The following is a 19294-nucleotide window of genomic DNA, read 5'->3' as shown; positions in this document are numbered from 1 at the left end:
CTTAGGTATTCCCAAAGCAGGGAGCAGCGATTTCATCAGTGTGATCAGTTTCCCTACCTAATGTGAGACTTTACCATCCAAGGCGCAGTGATAATATACTAGCCTGGTTCCATGACTTGTGTGGAGCAGCTTGTGAATATCATATGTTCCTTGTCAGGAAACGTTACTCTTCCATGTTTGAACTGCTTTTGTCGTGGTCCATCAGTGTTTTTGACAACGTTGTCCATCTTCTTTTAGAATTGTGAAGGTCTTCTTTCCCAGTGGCACGAAGGTGCCACCATTGCACTTGCGAGGTGTTAGCAGGGTAGGTCCCATGATGGCAGTCTGCCTAATGACTGAATTCGGTTGCCACTTTGTTTCCAAACACTCAGATAATTTATAGGAGTTACCATCAGTTGCCATCTTTAAACAGAAAATCCAGCTCATCTTGGCCTTGCAATTGCTGACACAATGTTGGCAATAGAATCAGAACAGGTTGACCTTATGGGGTTTCTTTTTTTCTAAGGAGATTAGTAACTAATGCCTTTCTTGAAAGGGCTAACTTCTTTTGCATAACCATGCTGCTTGATCTTATGAGAGTGTGATCTCACAGGACTTTGCTCTAAGCCTCAGGGATTCAGAAAGACCAAAATCAATCTTCTGAAACATTTGTCAAGATGCCAGGCAAAAGACAAGGCAGGATGGAAATGTATGTGCCGTGCACACATTCTCTATTAAATAGTCAGTTTGGATTCTTTTGACTCTAAATGAGGATTTTCAGTTTAAAGGTTTTTCATCCACGTGTTCACAATGCAGGAGTGAGGAAATAATGATCTAAATTGTATGATTTCATAGGGGAATGCTGTGTCTTAAAAAATTTGATTAGGTGCTTTTATCATGGATGACTTACTGTGCTAAACCTTGTTTAATGCATCCGAGCAAAACCATCAACAATGCTAAGTGTACTGTGTGTTGCTTAAAGATTGTCTAAGCTTTACTTCAGATGCAGTGCCTTGTATCCTTTTGCAACTCCGTCTGCATTAATTTGAAACATGCAAATTATCTATGATGTAGGATATCTTTTTGTGGTGTTAAGCTTCTTCTCATGTTTCAACATGACATCACTTAAACTTGTACTGCGCATTTCAGGATATTGCTTAAAACTTGGCTGAAGCTTAGATTCTTTCAAATTTGTATTGCAATGTGTGTATAATTGCTGGGCCTGAAGAAAGCTTATGTCCTTATTCATCTCATTGTACTTCCTCATGCTTAAGCACTGTGTTTGAAATGTCATTAATAAAGAAACAGCTTGACTGGTGCAGAGTAACATGCAAGTCTGAAGTTCCATTTCCATTCAAATTTTAACCCTCGATGTTTATCTTTTGCCTCTGTTCCATGCAGCAAGGCAAAAATTAAGTCTTAAATTGGCATTTTACATTTGTGTTGGGACAAAACTTTGATTCTTCATTGCAACAGTTCATCCCTATCATTATCGATGTCTGTATTTAAACTAGACTATTTCCCTCTTCATTTCCTGGGATTCAAAATTGACAGCCGTATTTCAAATTTCATTCAAACTTAACAGGATTTTCAATTATACTTATTAGCACCTGCTTTTCCCTAAAAAGCCCCTTTCTAAACACTTGGTGTTTTGACTTTGTGTTTTTCCTTGTGTCGTAGGTCTTTAAATACTCTGCACCAGTTTTGCTGTCCAGCTCCATTGTACCATACCCAGCTAGCAGTCCCTGCCACACACTCAGAGTACAGGTAAGAGTAGATATGATCCACCCACTTGCTTCTTTGGAAGAGAGACCTGATTTTACGATTTGACAAAAGCAGAGGAATGGCAGTTTAAGTTTTAAAATATAGAATGAATGAACTAAAAACTGAGTGCTAAGGAAATGTCTCAAACAACTTTAACATCCCAAGGGGTCGGGCTATTTGCTTATTTTAGGCACTATTTAATTAGATAGTAAAATGGGTTTTATGCGCTTTAAGAGGCACGTCTCCCCAGACTATTTGAAAGCTACAGACGTTTTGAAAGATAGGAAGAAATTAATTATAGGTTTAGTTCTCACAAAACGAACATCTCAAGCATTGAAATTTTCACATAGTTTGTGTAGGCTAAAGTTTTCCAAGCACAACCTTTTTTTGAAGCCCCTTGAGTATTTCACAACAGTATGTAGGTAAGTCATGGCTCTATGCAATGCGTGGACCTGCAGAAGGCTCGGTGCTGCCTGTTGATTGAAATAAGGGTTTTTAAAAAGATTCAGGTTCTCAGTGCTGAGTGGCCTACCCTACATCTATCTAAAATACATGATTTTCAGTTAGTAACTTAGCATGTGTGTTTTCAAATCTTCGGTTAAATGGGGGCAGCAGTAACTGTACATCTTAATAAAAGCAATTATCAGTGCCAGAGTTTAGCAGTCAGCTTACAGAAACGTCAAAGTATAGTAACCTAAGTTACCAGGAATGTGAAAACTGCTAAGAAACTCTGCACACGTCATGAAGAAACTTGTCTTTAACTGTGATTAACTTAATCATGATTGCCAGCTCATGAATAATATTAGTATCAAAATATTGGAAATCTGGTGCTGAAAAATCAACTTGCTTTGCACTAGTAATAAAGAAAGGCAAAAACAATCCTAAATTGAATCCTAAATCTGTGAATGCCTAAATATTTCTGATTTTAATCTTTCATGTCTTACTTATGTATAACCTCGCATGTTTGGATCCATCCTGTTATTTTACACTGCAATGTCACTTTGTCTGCTTTCTTTCCTCTCATTAAAGCTCTTAGTTTTATTTGGTGGTAGTGAATCTGTAGCCCAATTGTAAAACAATTGAGTATTTCTTCAGTGAGGAGTGCGACTTCAGTGTAATTAGATTGCTCTCTTGTTTTTTTTAATGAGGATTTTATTTTTCCTTTGTTCTTAGTTTATAATGCTTCGTTTTAGGGTTCTTTTAGGGATTTTCCCATAGCAATGTTGATGGTAAAATCAGTAATTTCTTTAATGTTTCAGTATCTTGCACCACAAAATTTATTTGTGTGTCTTAATATATCTTTTGGAAAGAAAACTCAGCAGCGTAACCTTGTCCTTGGGAGAAAAAAAAATACCATCCATCTCTGGCTTACTTCTGTGTTTGTTTGTGCAGTAAAGTAATAAATGCCATAAGTGTGGCTGGATCTGCAAAGCATGTGCAGATTTGTTATGGAGAATGTTAGTGTGCAAAAATGCAAAATGTAACAATTTTTACAATGCCCAAACTTGCTGTAAGTCTGCAAGCTTTTGCTTAAGAATTGGGATGCGTGTAGGAACTCATCACTAACCTTACTCTCAGGGAAATTTAGTTCTCAAACTTTGCAACTGTGTGTGTATGTGTAATGAGAACTTAGCTACAATCTGTGGAGATATGAGAGCTCCCAACAATTGACAATATAACTGTAGCAGCACTGCCTGTGTTCATATAGTGGTAATGGAGCAAGCAGTAGGCTTGCCACTGGCTGCTAGGAGAGCTAACATGCTTTGCTCCTCCCTTCCTCCCTCATTGTTTCCTGCTTATATCTATCAGCAGCACGTGATGTGTGCTAACTCTCCATTTTATTAGGACTTGCTGAAGAAGAGCTGTCAGGAGTTAGATATGGCCTTGTTCTTCTCATACATCTTCTCCCCAGCACGCAAGTTGCCTGGGTGATGACTTTTGCAAAGGGTGAGACTGAGTCAGCAGCGTACGACAAAAGCAGCCAACTGCACTCAGGGCTGTGTTAGCAAGAGTGCAGGCAGAGAGGCCTCTCTCCCCATCTGCCAGAACACATCCTGGGGGTTTGGCTTTTCAAAAGACATCAGGATACTGGAGCATGTCTGGCAAACAGCCTCCTAGATGGTTGGGGGCCAGAGTGTGTGACAGGTGAGGAGCAGCCAAGAGAAAGGAGCTGCTTGGTGTGAAGGAAAGGATCAGGGCACTTGCTGTCTTCAACTCCTCAGTGGGAGCATATGCAGAAGGTGCTGCACACCTCATCTAGAAGGTGTGCAATGATGGCCCAAGGGGCAACAGACAGATTGCAGTAATTCCAGTTAGATATAAAGAAAGATGAGGAGTGAATTTCACTGTGAGGGCAGCCAAACACTGGATCAGAGGCCAGACAAGGAGATGGTAGCTCTGTCTTCAACAGTACTCGGTTCAGGTGGGCACAGCCCTGGTCAACCTTATGTAGCTGGCCCTGCTTTGGGCAGAAGACTAGACCAGCACCTGCAGAAGTGTCTTCTAGCATAAAGCATCCTGTGATCATGAAGCACTCCTCCATGGAGAACAAAAACAAGCTGCAAGTTTGTTCTTCACTGGACTGAAGAACTGTGGTTTCATATTATTTGGGGACGCTAATGCTGTCTGTCCCACATGCTACTGCATGGTGGTGCATTGGTCACCCCTGTATTCTTTCCTCCTGTCAACAGTTTGGTTGACCCAAAGTTAGGTTTTTGAAGCTGCTGTTTCCAAAGTGGTTGTTACAGCTTGCCACCCCTGCATCTGTAATCTCTTAGTCAAGTACTAATTCTGCATGTTTGCATAAATGATCTGTAAGCAGGAATCCTATTGTTCTGAATGAAAATCAGCTACTAGAATATTAGCACAATTAGGCTTTTAATTTGCACGTACATTTAATAGTATTAAAATTAGCTCTTAGTCTTCCCATTGATCAATTTATGAATAGAAGTTGGTGGAAACAATGCAAACAAGAACGGATGCTTCATTCTAGCTTCAGATTTGAAGCTTTATTTAGAAAATACTCAGAGGGATTAATTTTCTAGCCCAGAATTAAAAATTAAATTTGCTCTGAAAGAAGCAATTAATGAATGCACTACGATGAAATCTGGAGCATCTCTGATTTGCTGGTAGCTAATTGCAGGATGTTTTATTCACTCCAGCAGTTTTATTTCCAGTCAAGATGATCTTTGGCATCTGTTTTGAATTGTTAATAGAGAAATAATGCATTTTTAATAACTGCAGCTCTTGCAGTAATCCCTTGCTTGCTCACTTTACAATGTTCAAAATAGAAATAAAATGAGTTATCTTGCCTTTTTCCTATTCTAAGGGCAGTTATAGGAAGCGTATAACGTGCTTCCAGCCAGTTATTATCTGTCTGTGTTCCAGTTTGCCCATATGCCTCCTATGTCTGCTCTTTTTTATTTATTCTGGTTTGGAAGTTGAGAAAACAAAGCAAAAAGAATGTCTGTAGCTTGGCTTCATTGAGTCCCTTCCTATTCCTGCTTTGCGGTGTAGAGTCTTAGAAGTAATATGCTCCAGTTCCGAGCTGCAGATTCCATGAGGTGCTCCATCTTTGTTAGTGACCACCTGAATACGGATTTTATGTCTGGTCTGAGGGCAAAGTAAAGGAGGTGACTGGAACCACAGGCGTCAAAAAAGAAAACAGCCGTGGATCTTTGTAGTATTACTTGTGCATCTGTTGCGGAGCCTTTTGCTTGGTATGGCCCGGGTAATTTAGTGACCTTGCAGCTAGAACATGTGAGAACAAAGCCCAGAGATATAATGGCATTCAGAGGGAGGAAATTTAATCATATCTGTTTCTTGTTGAAGAAGAATCTTTTCCCAGCATTTTCCAAACTCATTTTTCTGTGTCAACAAGGTTCAGTTAGTACGTCAGTCTATCCGTACAGGTGCTGGCTATCTTGCACTAACAGAATGCACTCGCTGTGCACCTCTTAAATTGTGCACCACTTTCACATGAACTTCCCAGTTTCTTGTCTACTGACACCTTAAAGTTGTAGGCTGGGGGTAGCTTGCCAGCCAGCCCTATAGAAGGCTTCCTAATCTGCTGAAATTGGAGGTGAGGGGAGGAGAGGCTGTTTTGTTTTTAGTGCCCTGCAGCCTGATTACTATTGTAGCTGTCATCTCTTCAGCCTTTTGTGAGGCAAGTTGCTGTAGGAATAGCTCCAGACAAGAAGTTATAATGAAGAGTGCTTGTGCTTGAGAATACTCTTAAGTGTACAAGTATATTGGTATATTACAGGCAGCTACAACTGCAAGCAGATTTGCTTACCCCTAATATCTAAGAATCTTGTGATGTGATGTGTTTGTTCGTGATTCTGTGATTTGCTTGTTTTGTTTTGCATGCACTTTTGACTGTCACTCACTGCTTTCTCCATCTGCTTTACCTTCCATGCTTCTAATATTTAATTAGATGCCCTTATCGTGTCCAAAGGCATCTTGAAACTAGAGATTTTTCTTTTTTTTTTTTTTTTTCCCCAGTGGTACCTGTGAAAACAAACAGATAATGCAAAGGATGTTATAGTACCAAAGAAATCACATCATTTTCTTGCAGTGTCTACCTGCTTAATGTTTAATCAGCACCTCTGGGAGGTAAAAATATTGTTATGAAAATACTTCACTTCTGTAAAATTTTAATGTGGAAGCTTCGTTTCACCAGAAAATGTTGGCTTATGTGCAGCAAACCGTTGTATAGAAGATGATATAAATGATAATGATATGGTGCTATTTCTTTTCCCCGGACCAGTGGTAGGCATTGTACCTATTTTCTTACCCTAACTGGCTAATGCAGAAGCTTAACCTGCAACGATGCCTGGCTGCAGATGCTTTTCAATCAGTATGCTTTGGTTTTTATCTTCTTTTCAGGAGCACTGAGGGAACTCTTGCACACTAGGCAAGGTAAATTGGGAACTTCTTGCTCAAATTCTTGAAGTAGAAAAATATCTGTTTTTCAGATAATTTCAGATTCTGTTTCTGCTGATAAGCTCTCTGCTGTTTGCCAGGTTTAGACAAATCATCAATATTTCTCATGTCTTTCACATGAGCATTTATAAAGGCATCCCGCGCTACCAAACAGATGCCTCAGTCATGTGGTACCTTCCCAATTAATGATTAGTCACAGACAAAACCAACAGCAGGAGCTATGCTTCGGAGTCCTTTCTACTGTTTGTTTGGCTGCTTATTGAAAATTTCTACCGAAAAAAGCTGAACAGAAATTTATTTCTAACCGAATAGCAATTCCTAGCTGTATGACCTAGTATGCACAAGCACTGTCGTCTTTGTAATATGCAGGGTTTTAAAAGCTTGACAATGTTTTCTCACATTAAGCAAAGGAGTGAAAACTATGTTGCTCAGCCCAGCCAGCGCATCTTGCTTCTAGTTATCCTGATTTTCATGAACAAAGCAAAACAAATCCAAACACACAGTCTGTGTGAAATCAGTACGAGGTTCAGATGATTACATAAGGCGTGTGTTCATACCCTATGGCGTAGGAAAGCTGGAATAATTATAGTAAAACTTGTAATTTTCTACTTGATTCCTACGTGATCTAGAGATGCAAAAAGAGTGAATTGTGTTCATACACAGCAAATTAATAGAAAACAATCAGAAGGTGGCAGAATCTGTGAGATTTACAATTTGGTTTTGGATTTTCTTGTTGGCTTTTTTTTCTTCCTTGTGTTCCTTTCCACTCTTCTTCTTTAGCTTGTTATTTTGTTTAAAGGAAACAATCACCCATGGTTGTGTTACTGGTAAAGAAGTGACCTCATCCAAGCTTCCTGCTCTGCCTGCATCCCCTCCTCCACCTGCCATAAAGCACGTTGTAGCATTACAGATGTAGGTATTCCAAACTGCTTCTTTAACAGCCTTTGTGCCTTCTGGTTAGTAGCACCGTTCATGATGCTGGCAATGCTGCATGGAAACAGTTCTCTCTAATTTAAAAGGGGGGGAGGAGGGAGATGGTGTGGAGGGTCAAGTAGAGCTCCATCAATCATCAATACTTCTGTGTGTAAATCACCAGCAGAAGGGGAGTGTGTTTGTTCTGCATTTGCTGTGAAAAACAAGTGAAAATCATCATGAAACATTTCTCTTTAACATTTTAAAATAAAAGCTCTGAGGCTATAGTAGACAGAGTATGTTATATGGCTGCTTAAAGTAATTTTTTCCTATGGGAAAAATAGAAATTTTTAAAAACATCCTTGGATCAGAGTTTAACTGTTAAGCATTAGCCTACTCCTTTAGCACTGTTAATCATTGCACTGAAAGTCCAATTGCTGACGTGAAATGGGCTGCCAGCTGGTATTTACCAGCAAATTGCACTATTTGTGGATTTAAAAGCAAACCAAATGAACAATTCAAGCTTAATTTTCCTAATGCTGTTCCCTATGATTCTGTTCCTCTGTCTCTTTTCTTTCTTGCCCTCCTCTTCCTTGGCAGGGAAGATAATGTTCTGCACCAGTTCTGCTGTCCGCCTTCGGGGTCTAGTAGTCCATCTTCAAGATAACAGAGAAGCTCGGGGTCGCTAAGTGTGCAGTCAGTGCTACATCTGTGTAGTCCATCTCTCCTCTTCTCTCTTACTGGTGTGTATGGGACTGAAACTTGCATGGATGCCATAGGATTCTTGTTCGTATCAAGTTTGATTTATTCAGAATGTCACAGCCATACATTTTTGCCATCAGTACTTGGTAATCCCTTCTCCATGCTCTTCTACAGCTCTCCTCCTTGTGTCCAGTATTTAAAACAATTGCAAACTGTAAACAAACACATAAATTGCACAATTTATTTTGAAGTAAAATAAACGGTATCGTAAGTCTTTAAGTGTACTGTGCGTTTTGTTGTTGTATGTGGTCATGTGACATGAAGGTACAAACTAATGTGATTTCTTCCCTAGTAGGAGAGGAAGAGAGACAAGCTGTTTATTACAGTCTGCGTTAGGCCAAGATTTTTCTGCTGTTGATCCTAGAAGTTTGCTTCAAGGCTGGGAAACCACCAATATGACATTTTATGCATGTTACTCTATAAAGATTACATGTAACAGTTGTTTCTTTGCTTTTTGCTTGTTATGAATAACCAGAACATCTATGTTATTACACAGATAAATAGTCTGAGTGATTACATTTCTTAGTTTCTTTGCAGCCTGTTTGTTAAGTTTGCTAGCCTGTATTTGTCAATGTCCCATATGAAGTGTTAGCACAAGCACATGATCATTTCTTGTATACTTCAGGTACCTAATTGATGAAAATATTTTTCTCTAAGCTGTGCATGAAGTGAACTAATTGAATAGCCCTGGAGCTCCAGGTAGATAAATGTGAACATGTCCATGTGCGTCGAAGAAGAGAGACCAAGTTACCATTGCCCAAAGGGCACTTTGCTGATTATATCTTTCCAGGCATGTCTTGCTGCTCCAGAATAACTGAAGAATTTCCACTACTTGGATCTTCCAAAATTAAACAGCCAGAGCAGGTATAATGGGAAACAGATTCTCTATGAAGTGTCGTTTACTAGCCAGAAGCTAGCAGGGAAGAAAAATTGGAGGGGTGGGGGGGCTGTTTAAAATATTCCTTCCAGCTCTCTGGAACAGAGAGCTGCTTGAGTGTAGGGTGAACAACTGTGGTTTTTTGTTTTGTTTCTGGTGGGTTTTTTTGTTTGTTTTTTGTTTGTTTGTTTGTTTGTTTTGGGTTTGGTTTTTTGGGTTTGTTTTTTTTGTTTTTTTTTTTTTGTTGTTGTTGTTGTTTTAGTTATATGTAATTTTGAGTATAGAATAAATGGAAGATCAGAATCAAGGGAAGAATCTGGAAAGGTAGTGTAAGATTGTCTCGTCCTATAGTAATGTTCTTTGCTTATGACTCTGAACAGTTAGGGTTGATTCACTGCTTCTCAACACAATACCAACTTACACGTCCTGATAAATGTTTGCTTGTGCCTATTGTAGGCATGATAGTGAAGTGTCTGAAGCCTAGGGAAGAACTTGCTTGTAGAAAGCTAATCTGCCTTTATGATTTTATGACAGTTTGCCCATGTCTCTTATTGTGACTGTGTGGACTAAAGAAGATACGGCTTTTTCCATTATTTGGTGCTGAATGCACCATAGCTTCATGTTTTCCTATCTCTTGGCGTTGGATAAACATGAAGGTCTTTCACTCCCATCGTAAAATGTGTGAATTACCCAATGCAGAAATTATGTAGTAGATCACTGTAGTTCAATATGTTAGTGGAAGTGTTCTAATGTTTCATGGGCAGGGTACAACACGTGTAAGTGTTGCTGACCATTTTGGCCTTTAACTGCTGTGAGGAGTTTCTCAGAGTTGCTACCCAGAGATAGCAACAGGAGGAATTTCGGATATTTTGATTTGCTTATCTCCCTCTCAGATGTAAACAGTAATTCGCTCTCTCTCCTTGGTGCACTGAACTAGAGCACTGTAATTATTCTCTTCCATAGGGTAGGATTTGTCCAATCTTTTAATAAGTATCTTTTATATGTTTGTATAAAGGAAAGGAAAGAAGAAAGACTACTGTTTAAATGTGAAAATTAAAGCCACCAGCTGTAGGTGGTGCCAGCACTTTTGCCTCAAATGTGGTTTGTGGTTAATGATGGGCCTCAGGAGAAGCAAGGTAGAGAAGTGATCAGTGTTATTAGCTGTAGCAGGATGTTATCATTGGTTGTTTTCTATCTGGTAGTTTTCCAGTTAAAAAAAGGTAGTAGCATTGCAATTTGCTGGCATTTGAAACAATTTAAGTTGATATCCACAATATTGTCAAATCCTGGCATTTACTCTGCATGGAGCAGATAGAGAAGTGACCTTCTCTCATGCTGTGAAGTCAGAAATGCACAAGTAAACACTTTTCTATTTAAATAAGTCATGGCTGGCTTAATAAAACATGCAATGAATTTCTGGATTTAGTACTGGAACCTGGAAGGGATTCCTTTTTAGCTAGGCTGAGTTGAGCCTAAATGCTGCACAACATTACAAGACACAGGCTGCAGTGGAAAAATTCCCTTTTCCTCCCTATTCCTTGATGATTTTTTCAACTGCTTTTGCGAATAGTTAACACTGTCTTATTGTGCATTCTAGTGTGGAAGGTGGAAGGAAATCGCATTTTTCTTGTCTTCATGCACCAAATCTTTTCAGTCATGACCTTGAAAGGTTGGACTAAAGCTGCTGCTTTGTAGAAATTCTGTTCACACGTTTTTCTTCTGGCACTGTTAGGCACTCTCACCTGTTAGGATCAGGAATTGTTCTTCTTCTGCCATGTGGATTTCTCCTTTGCAAACACACTCCATTCTTACGTTGTTTTGATTGTTTTTGCCCAAAATAGGTGGGTAGGACCCATTATACGCAGTTACTACTGACTTGCTGTTGTTTCCTGTACATGCATCACTTCCCCTCTGTGGCTCTGATTATGGGCTGTTGTTCCATAGCTCAGAGCATATTATGCAGATGCTTGGAAGGCATGGATATTTATGCACCACTAGATGGAGCAGAGCACAGTTCGACTGTGATAAATTCAAGTCTTATCTCCCAAAGTAGTATTAAAAGTAACTAACTAGCTGAAGCAAAATATTTTATAACATGAGGAGAAGGAATAATCCCCTGAAAAATGTAATGGGGTGTAGATCTTCACCGTGAATCAAATTAAGCTTTCAAAAATTTCCCTTAGCTATTCGACCAGCTGTGTAACGTGCTATGGATTGCCACTATTTCAAGTAACTCAAGATTCATAATGAATTAGAATTATGCACAGTCTATGGCTAAGGAAGCTCCTTAGCCATAAACCTCTTTGATCAGGAGTCCAGGAATGGAAAAGTTTAATCTGCTGTTTAAAATGAAGCAGCATTAAAATAGCATTTAAGGTGACTCATTGAGGTCTTTGACAAGGGTGAGGGACTTGGCTGAGTCCCTCTGAAACCTCTTGATTCATAACTTTGAAAGGGTGACATTCCTAGTGTATAATATCGATTTACCAAACTGAGTGTTTTGTTGTGCAGCACCAAATCCTTCTTCATCTCAAGCACAAAATCAGAAGGAATTCTTTTTTTAAAAAGAAAAAGAAAAAAATAAAAGTATCTACACAAAGGTCTGGAAGCATGGGGCATCATTGTGCTGGTGGCAGGACTGAATTTTACAAAAATTTCCATTTTATAATAAATGAATAATTCCTGAAATGGGGGCTAGAGGGAGCTCCAATGCAATCTGCTTCAAAGCTTTCTCTGCAAGTAAGTCGTTGTGGGTAAGGCAGCACGAAGCTGTAGATAAAAGGAGAGGCAACCTAGATTAATTTACGTTTACTTTTAAAGTCTGTTAACACTGGAGATGAAGGGTTGTTTGATCACGTGGAATTACAGATTGGATATATATCCAGCATGCCCTACAGTCAGGTTTGTTTATCTATTGTCATATATACATGTCTGCTTGTATAACATAGTCTGCCTTTGGCATTCTCAAGCTGCAATGCAGAATGTGTTCAGGGAAGTGCAGTGTGTAGCTGTATGTGTATGGGGTAGGATGGAAGAGATCCATCTGTCCTACTGTCAGATGGCTGACAGTTAAGGAGAAAGGAGTGCAAGAACAGGACAAATGCACAGTGGTACTTCTCCAAGGCTAAGGAACATTTGGGTAAGAAGCTAATCCAGCATTGTTATCAAGTCAGTTTTTAAGTGGGAAAAAAAAATATCGCAATTAAAAAGCGTGAGCAACTCGAAACTACTGGAGAGATTTCTATTGTCAAAGCAACAGAAACTCTAGTTTCACTATTCTACCTCTACTAAATTAATTATAGCAATTCAGTTAAGAGTACCACGCTCCTATTGAAAGGGCATTGGCTTTTTCCCTTCTCTGTGCAGGTCTGTTTCATGTTTTCTTTTAACTTGACAAAATGTGCACAGCAGTTGCTCAGTACTGGGGGTGGGATCTGTAAGGCAGCACAGCTGCACAGGTTTCAATCACCTGCCACACTAACAGCTTGATGTGACTCACCTGCTATGAACTTGATTATCTGATTTCTGTTCTCCCCAGCAACTTGCTGAAAGACACTGGGCTCCCTTGCCAAAAGGAGGTCATGAGGTAGTTGCAGGATTACCAGAATGTGCCAGGCACTGGGCTCAGTGGTTGCAGGGACTGGTTCCTAGCTGTGTTCAGGGGGCTCCCCACATTCTGGTGAGCTGTCAGAAATGGATAGATAAAGAGGAGGCATAAACTGAGTCAGTCTACAAGGAGAAACAACATGTAATGAACTGAGTAAGTTTTGCCTGGCTGTGTTGGAAGGAAACAGCCTCCTGCTCTTGGCTACTACGTGACTCAGTCCTGCTGCCATCCAGTTTCCACCCTGTAATGTAGAAAACTGAGTTCATCTTCTTAATAGAGACTTTGGAGACCTCCTGGGCAGTGTTGGAGAGATTCTCCTGGGAAGAGGGTTGTTTTGCTGGTGTTTTGTTTTGTTTTGTTCTGTGGTTTTGTTTTTTGTTTTGTTTTGGTTTTTGTTTTTGTTTTTGGTTTTTGTTTTTTTTTTTGCTAGAGAATGAAATTATAGATCTGGAAAGAACAACTATCCATAATGCTAGTATTCTTTACATACGTAATATATAGCAATGGTTTGGGTACTCATGAAGGACTGATTCTGTCAATACAGATGCTTAGAAAGGTGGGAAGTTCAAAGATCCTGGTTAGTATGGCCTCTTTGCTCTGCAGTCGATGTTTTGCCCTGATTGTTGCTGTAAAATATGGGTGTTTCCCATATGCTTCCCTTTAGAGCTGGCAGTGGATTTCCGAAAATGTGAAAGACTTTGTGTTTACTAAACAAGGTGGGTAACTGATGTTCCAATTACCCAAGGACCATTTCTTCCCAATATTACATCTGGTTTTCCGTATTCGAGTGAAAAATTGCACAGAAGATATGGATTTTCATGAAAAAATATGGACCTCTTTTCTGGTGTTTCAAGTGTGTTTTTGTTTCTACACCCGTTATAGTTCTTACTTTTCTGATCTTAATTGTATGCTTTGTAGCCTTTAGTGATTTTGGCCTATGCATTTATAGGGCAAATGCATGAAATAAACCCAATTTATAACCCAATAATGTAAGTATTTTTCCTAAAGAAATTATGTCATGCTTCGTTAACCTCTGAATTTCTTCTAGCCCATCACTGGAGCATGGCACACCTGAAAATTGGATAGTATTGAAAATCTGTCTTGCTCTCTTTCTCAGTTAAACTCACCTTAATAGAGAATTAAATTAATTGTAATTGATGTTTTATGACAAGGCTTTGCCAGAGGCTGCTATAGTAGAGATAATTTATCTCAGTCGGGCAACGTGACTTAATTTTATTTTGTTGTTCAAAAAGCCGTATTATTATTAATCAGTTGACAAGTATTCTGATACGGGAAAGAACGGGTGAGCAGCCCACTGCTCCGTCCCATAGAGGCAGCAGGTGTTTCTGACCAACAGCTTTGCTGGCTGGCTACAAGGTTCCTGATGAAAGCCGTTTCCCTGGGCTCTGGGCTTTGTTAGTCAGTGAGCCCTCAGCTGTGCCTGCTGCTGTCAGCTGACCGTGGAAGCTGCACAATTGCATTTGTTGTCTCTAGGATTCACTATTAAATTGAGGTGCTCTCCGCATGTGTTGTGCTCTTGTGCAGCCCACGAAGATGCACGTTCTGTTTAACGATCAGACTTAATTACTGACAATTCTTTTTATATTTATTTCTAATTTCAATTTCGTGGCATTCAGCGGAAAAGAATGCCTCCACAGCTCTCGTGCTGGGAGCCCCAGGCCAGGGTGTGCTGCTCAAGGAGGAGCCTCGCAAGAGCAGAGGGACAATCGCCTCCCTGCTCCTGCCGGCCGCTCCCCTGCTGATGCAGCCCGGGGTACCGCTGCCTTCTGGGGCTGAAGGCGCACCGGGTCCATCAATGGAGGCAAAGGTTTAGGTGTAGGTGGAAGCTTATTGCTTTACTACAGATGAGGCTAAAGGTTTCCGCCACAAGTCTTAGTCCAGAGATAGCTTACCCATGAACAGGAAAATACAACAGGCAGTATTTATTAATTTGCATGTAGTGTGCATTCTCTGTCAGATCTTTGAATGCTTAAAATAGGAGCTAGCACTAAATTGGCCATAGCCAAGCATGTGTGTAAACGCCTAACATTGCATGTTTCCACCAGTCATTTGATTCATCCAATTTTATAGTGCTGAAAAGCTAAATGGTGTAATACGGTCTGGGTAAATCTTACGGAAATGAATGGGAAAGATTCATTTAAAGCTTTCTTTTTAGGTACTTTGACTTTGTTCTATGACTTTGGTGTTTTGAGGGCTTTTTCAAAAGTTTCACAGGGTGATATGTGCAGCAGTTATGTATATGTATACCTGTGTGTATATAGACAGCAATGTCCCAAGTGTGACTGCGCTCCAGAACATACACAGCTGCATCCACTTGGCAGCCAGAACTTTTGGCCCTCTCAAATACATCTGGCATTGCATGGTTCTGACTCCTTGGTTTACACTGAAGCTGTTCTAGTTCCCATAGATGGTACAAAGGTGTCCTGAACAGATCTACTGTAAATACCATTTGGAGCATAGACTGAATCTCTTTAGAGCTCTGAATTTGTACTAACCAAGTAGTCATCTTGCTATGGTTGATCTGTTTCATGAAATTTATGGTAATGAAAATTATTCTTCCATTATTATTACAACAAATTTAATTTATGTATAAGGTTTTATATAATCTGTATAAAATCTGGTATGTAAAATATAAGATCTGATACTTACTCTGGTACTTTCTCAGGTTGAGGTTCACAACCACTGCCCATCAGCCCCTATGAAGGGACACGCTGCCCTGTGCAGAACCCCCTGACCTCAGCTCTGCAGTACTGGGGCTGCAGGGGCTGCAGGATTTGGTGCCAGCTGGTACAGTCAGGGAAGGGCCTCTCCATTTCTTATCCATGCTTCATTTTCATTGAACCTCTGTAAATTCACTCTGAGTATTTGTTAAATGTAAACTGCCAGTTAGCTGAAAAACTTTGTTTCCTTTCTGTGGGCTAGGCTGCTCTGTGGCTTCCCTTCCTGGTTCCAGCAGCACACCACTAACCTCTCTTGTTGTTTTGCCACAGACGTGCTGATGATGTAGCTCCAGTTGTGCTTGTTTTCAGATTCTGCAGGAGTTAGCTGCTTTCATGTTATTTCGCTTACATCTGTAAGCATTTTCTTCCAGAAAACCGTTATGCTTTTAAGATGATCTAACTCAATTTTCAATTCAGTAGGTTTGTAGCCAACAGCAGCAAAATTACTGTTTACTCTGTTTTGTAGTGATAAAAAGGTTATTTTCCATATTTAAAAGAAGTATTCTAACCTCTGGCAGACTGATAAAGTAGTGCACTGCACTTTAAGTCATTGACTTTGCCTATGTGGATTTATCTGGCAATTTTCTTTTTCAGAAATGATAACAAATAGATGCAGTTTTACTGATTGGTAGGGAAACAGCACTTTGACTGCAGGTCCTTGAATCTGCCTAACTGCTAGTGTAATCGTGTTCCATTTGCTGGGAAACAAAAGGCTTCTGCGCGCGTGGCATCTTTTTGTGATCTGCTGCTGCTTGTCAAATGCTGGGTAATCTAAGAAAAAATCACTAATATGTGTAAAAATAATTATTGATTACAAGTGAACATATCAAAGTACATTGGAAATCATATGAATTCTTAAGCTGTAGTTGATGTTTCTGGATAGGAGCAAATAGCTTTGTCGTAGTGCATGATGAGTTAGCTGCAGGCAGCACAGCCTTTGGCTCATGCTACCTGCAGGTCTGTACAAGGGAAAAAGGCTCTTCTTTGAGCCTTTTGTTTTTCTGCGTGCATGTAAGCAGGTACAGTACAAACAGGGAGGTGTCTGCAGCTTGTAGCAGTGCACAGGAAATACTTGAGCTGCAAGTTTCTCTCGGAGCACTCATTCTGAACCAGGGAATTAAAATCTGCTGATGTGAGGTGGAAAAACAAATTCTTACTCTATTAACCAGTATGAAACGTGGGGTGAAGTCAGTGCTCCACTCCTGTGATGTAGCTGTGTTACTGCTCCACACTAAAAGGTCTCTTATACTTTGAACTGTCTGTAATCATAAATGTCATAAGCCTATGTGAAAATACACCCAGCAGAATTGGTCCCCGTGTTTTAAAGGATGAAGTCAAAAGTCTGTGTTCTCAGCATATAATGTACTCTTGCTGATTCACTGTCATATTCAATTTTTGTTTGTTTGACTTCACTACACTAGTGCAGAGCTCTTGCTAGTAGTTCTAGAAGGACTGTAGTAACAATATAGCTTTGAAAGGGAAATATGGGGATCAAACACTTGTTTTAAATTATATGACCATTTTAGTTTTCCTTTATAACCTTCTGCTATTTTCATTCTAATGATCTCAAATGCCTTGTGAGGATTCTTGTAGACTTGAGACCTTTGTAGCTCCCGCATGATTCACAAATGGAAAGGTTAAGTTAGCTGCTTCTGACCGTAGCCACACAAATGAGAACTTTTAATGGGCAGTAAGTTTGTTCCATCATATTGTTGAACAAAATGTTTTCAGACACTTCAGTTCTCAAGTTACATTAGTGTCCTTCCTCGTGGAAGATTAAACACAGATCTAGAAGCTTGAATGTCTTCAGACTGAACTGTGCACAATTGGCTGCTGTTATCAACAATTCACTATCTCTTCCTTCTTTGGAAAATCTCTATTCCCATGTTGCATACATCAATTGGTTTTGTTTTTATGGCTCCAAATTTGAGCTGCAAATGGTAGTAAAGCTTGTTAATAAACATCTGATCCTCATGTAAGTCTGGGAATAAGTGTGATTTAAGTGGCGGAGTGTTTTTCTAACGCATCCCAAACCACATCCCTGAGATATTTTAATAAGAAAGCAATTCCTCTGGCAAGATATCAGCCTGAATAAGAATGCTGATTAGATGTCCAGTGGATTATGATTTCTTGACCATTTATTGTCAAGAGGGTGATTTCTTTTCTTCAGGATAAGAAGGTTGGGAATTTTTGCAGCTCCATTGGAACGCCTACTCAAAGTCATTGCAGGTGGGCTGCCTACATGCAAGGCATCACTGAACTCAAACTGTATCACAAGGCAGGTGAAGAGCCTTAAGCATGAAGGCCACTAACTTTTATGTGCTATTGGAGGAGCAAATGTAGCTGATGGAGTTTTTCAAAATTATTACTTTTTAATACTGTCTTTCACGGTGTAATGTATTACTGTAACACTACAGCATTTATTGAGAAGGAAGCTTCCCCAGGACACCCCATTCTTAGGCTACAGGTTGCTGTAGGAATATAGGCCTCAGTTTTGTCTTTATGTGCAAAGTGAGTTTTATTTATTATAATCTGTCCTTCTCTATAGAAAATAAATTTTACCTTCACACAGTCTTCTCAAATTAATAAAACTAGCTGAGCTTCTGAATCTATTTCTTCATGGTCATGGGGAAAGGGCTTTGTTTCCTAGACGCTGTTTTTTCTTAAAGATTAAAATCTATTTGAGATGCCATGATTATATTTTGGTTTGGAAAACATGTGAAGATGAATGTTTGAATATGCTTCTGTGCTGAAGATTCTCTGAATTATGATAGAAACCTGTCACACCAAGGGAGGGATGTGTTCTGAAGGAGGAAAACTAAAAGAAAGCTCATGTACAGAGCTTGCATGCAGCCCAAACTAAGTAGTCTCCTGTATGTCAAGTAGATAAGTGTGATCAAAGTTTTCCTAGAGCTGTGGTTTCTCTGATTTGCTTCTTTCTCTGTGGCCAATATTTTTGTCACTTTGCCATGCAGTGTCCGGAAGAGATGGAAAAAACACTTTTGATTATCAGTCAGTTCTGTCATAATCTGTTGCCTGCTTAGCCTTGTAATCCAGCTTTAACTGTTGTAGAGCTGAGGCAGTGAGCTGCTGCCTGAGGCCATGAAATACGTGCTGCCAACTGGGTGCTGTGTGAAATGTCCAGGTCCAGCAGAACTGCGCTCAGGAGCCTGCTGTGCCATTCATGCCCCAGGAGAGGAAAGCTTTCTATTTCTAAGAGCAGCATTAAACATATTTCAGTACTTTTTGGCCTAAGTATTTCACTAAAATATCCAGATCTTAACATATTAGAACAGGAAAATGAGAAACAAGAATTTCAGTGGTATTACTTAACATTCCGAGTCCTTATGAATGCTGTTTCTTCATGGGTGATTGGTACCAGTTTGTATGATACAATGCAATATCTTTTCCTGACATAAAAAGAAAGATTTAGTTACCCATGTTTTCTACTGGCGTAATTTTTTTTACTAATGTCAGTGGAGTGCTGGTTAGTTCTGTCCTATTTACCACGCCATTAGACTGAAGCCTCTGAAGTTGGGTTGTTCTACTTTACTTTCAGATCTATGGTGTAGACAGGCTACCATCAGACAGGTTTTGTGAATCCAATTCCAGTGCAGCTACCAGTGGCACTGCAGCCATCCTGGGACATTGTCCCTTTCTCTGGGTGGATGGAAGCAGGGCTGACAGCAGCCGTGCTGCACCTGGGCC

At 39.8% G+C, this 19294-nt stretch overlaps 1 protein-coding gene across 11 annotated transcripts in view; it reads left to right on the top strand.

Moving 5' to 3' along the window:
* The window catches only part of IQSEC1 (IQ motif and Sec7 domain ArfGEF 1), a 318376-nt gene that overhangs the window by 145903 nt on the left and 153179 nt on the right, over positions 1–19294 (top strand). For 5 of the 11 annotated variants that reach the window (XM_052678512.1, XM_052678509.1, XM_052678507.1 and 2 more), the window contains exon 3: positions 1660–1746. The exons of the other annotated variants lie outside the window; for them this stretch is intronic. Coding sequence is in view for 4 of the 5 variants with exons in the window: in XM_052678509.1 (XP_052534469.1) it covers positions 1660–1746 (87 nt within the window). In the remaining variant the exon portion in view is untranslated. The remainder of the gene's footprint in view (positions 1–1659; positions 1747–19294) is intronic. 11 annotated transcript variants of the gene reach the window in all.

Source organism: Tympanuchus pallidicinctus, unplaced genomic scaffold (assembly GCF_026119805.1).
Source record: "Tympanuchus pallidicinctus isolate F22 unplaced genomic scaffold, pur_lepc_1.0 scaffold17, whole genome shotgun sequence".
NCBI lineage: Eukaryota > Metazoa > Chordata > Aves > Galliformes > Phasianidae > Tympanuchus > Tympanuchus pallidicinctus.
The sequence above is the reverse complement of the archived record's forward strand: the minus strand, read 5'-3'. Positions and strand labels throughout refer to the sequence as shown.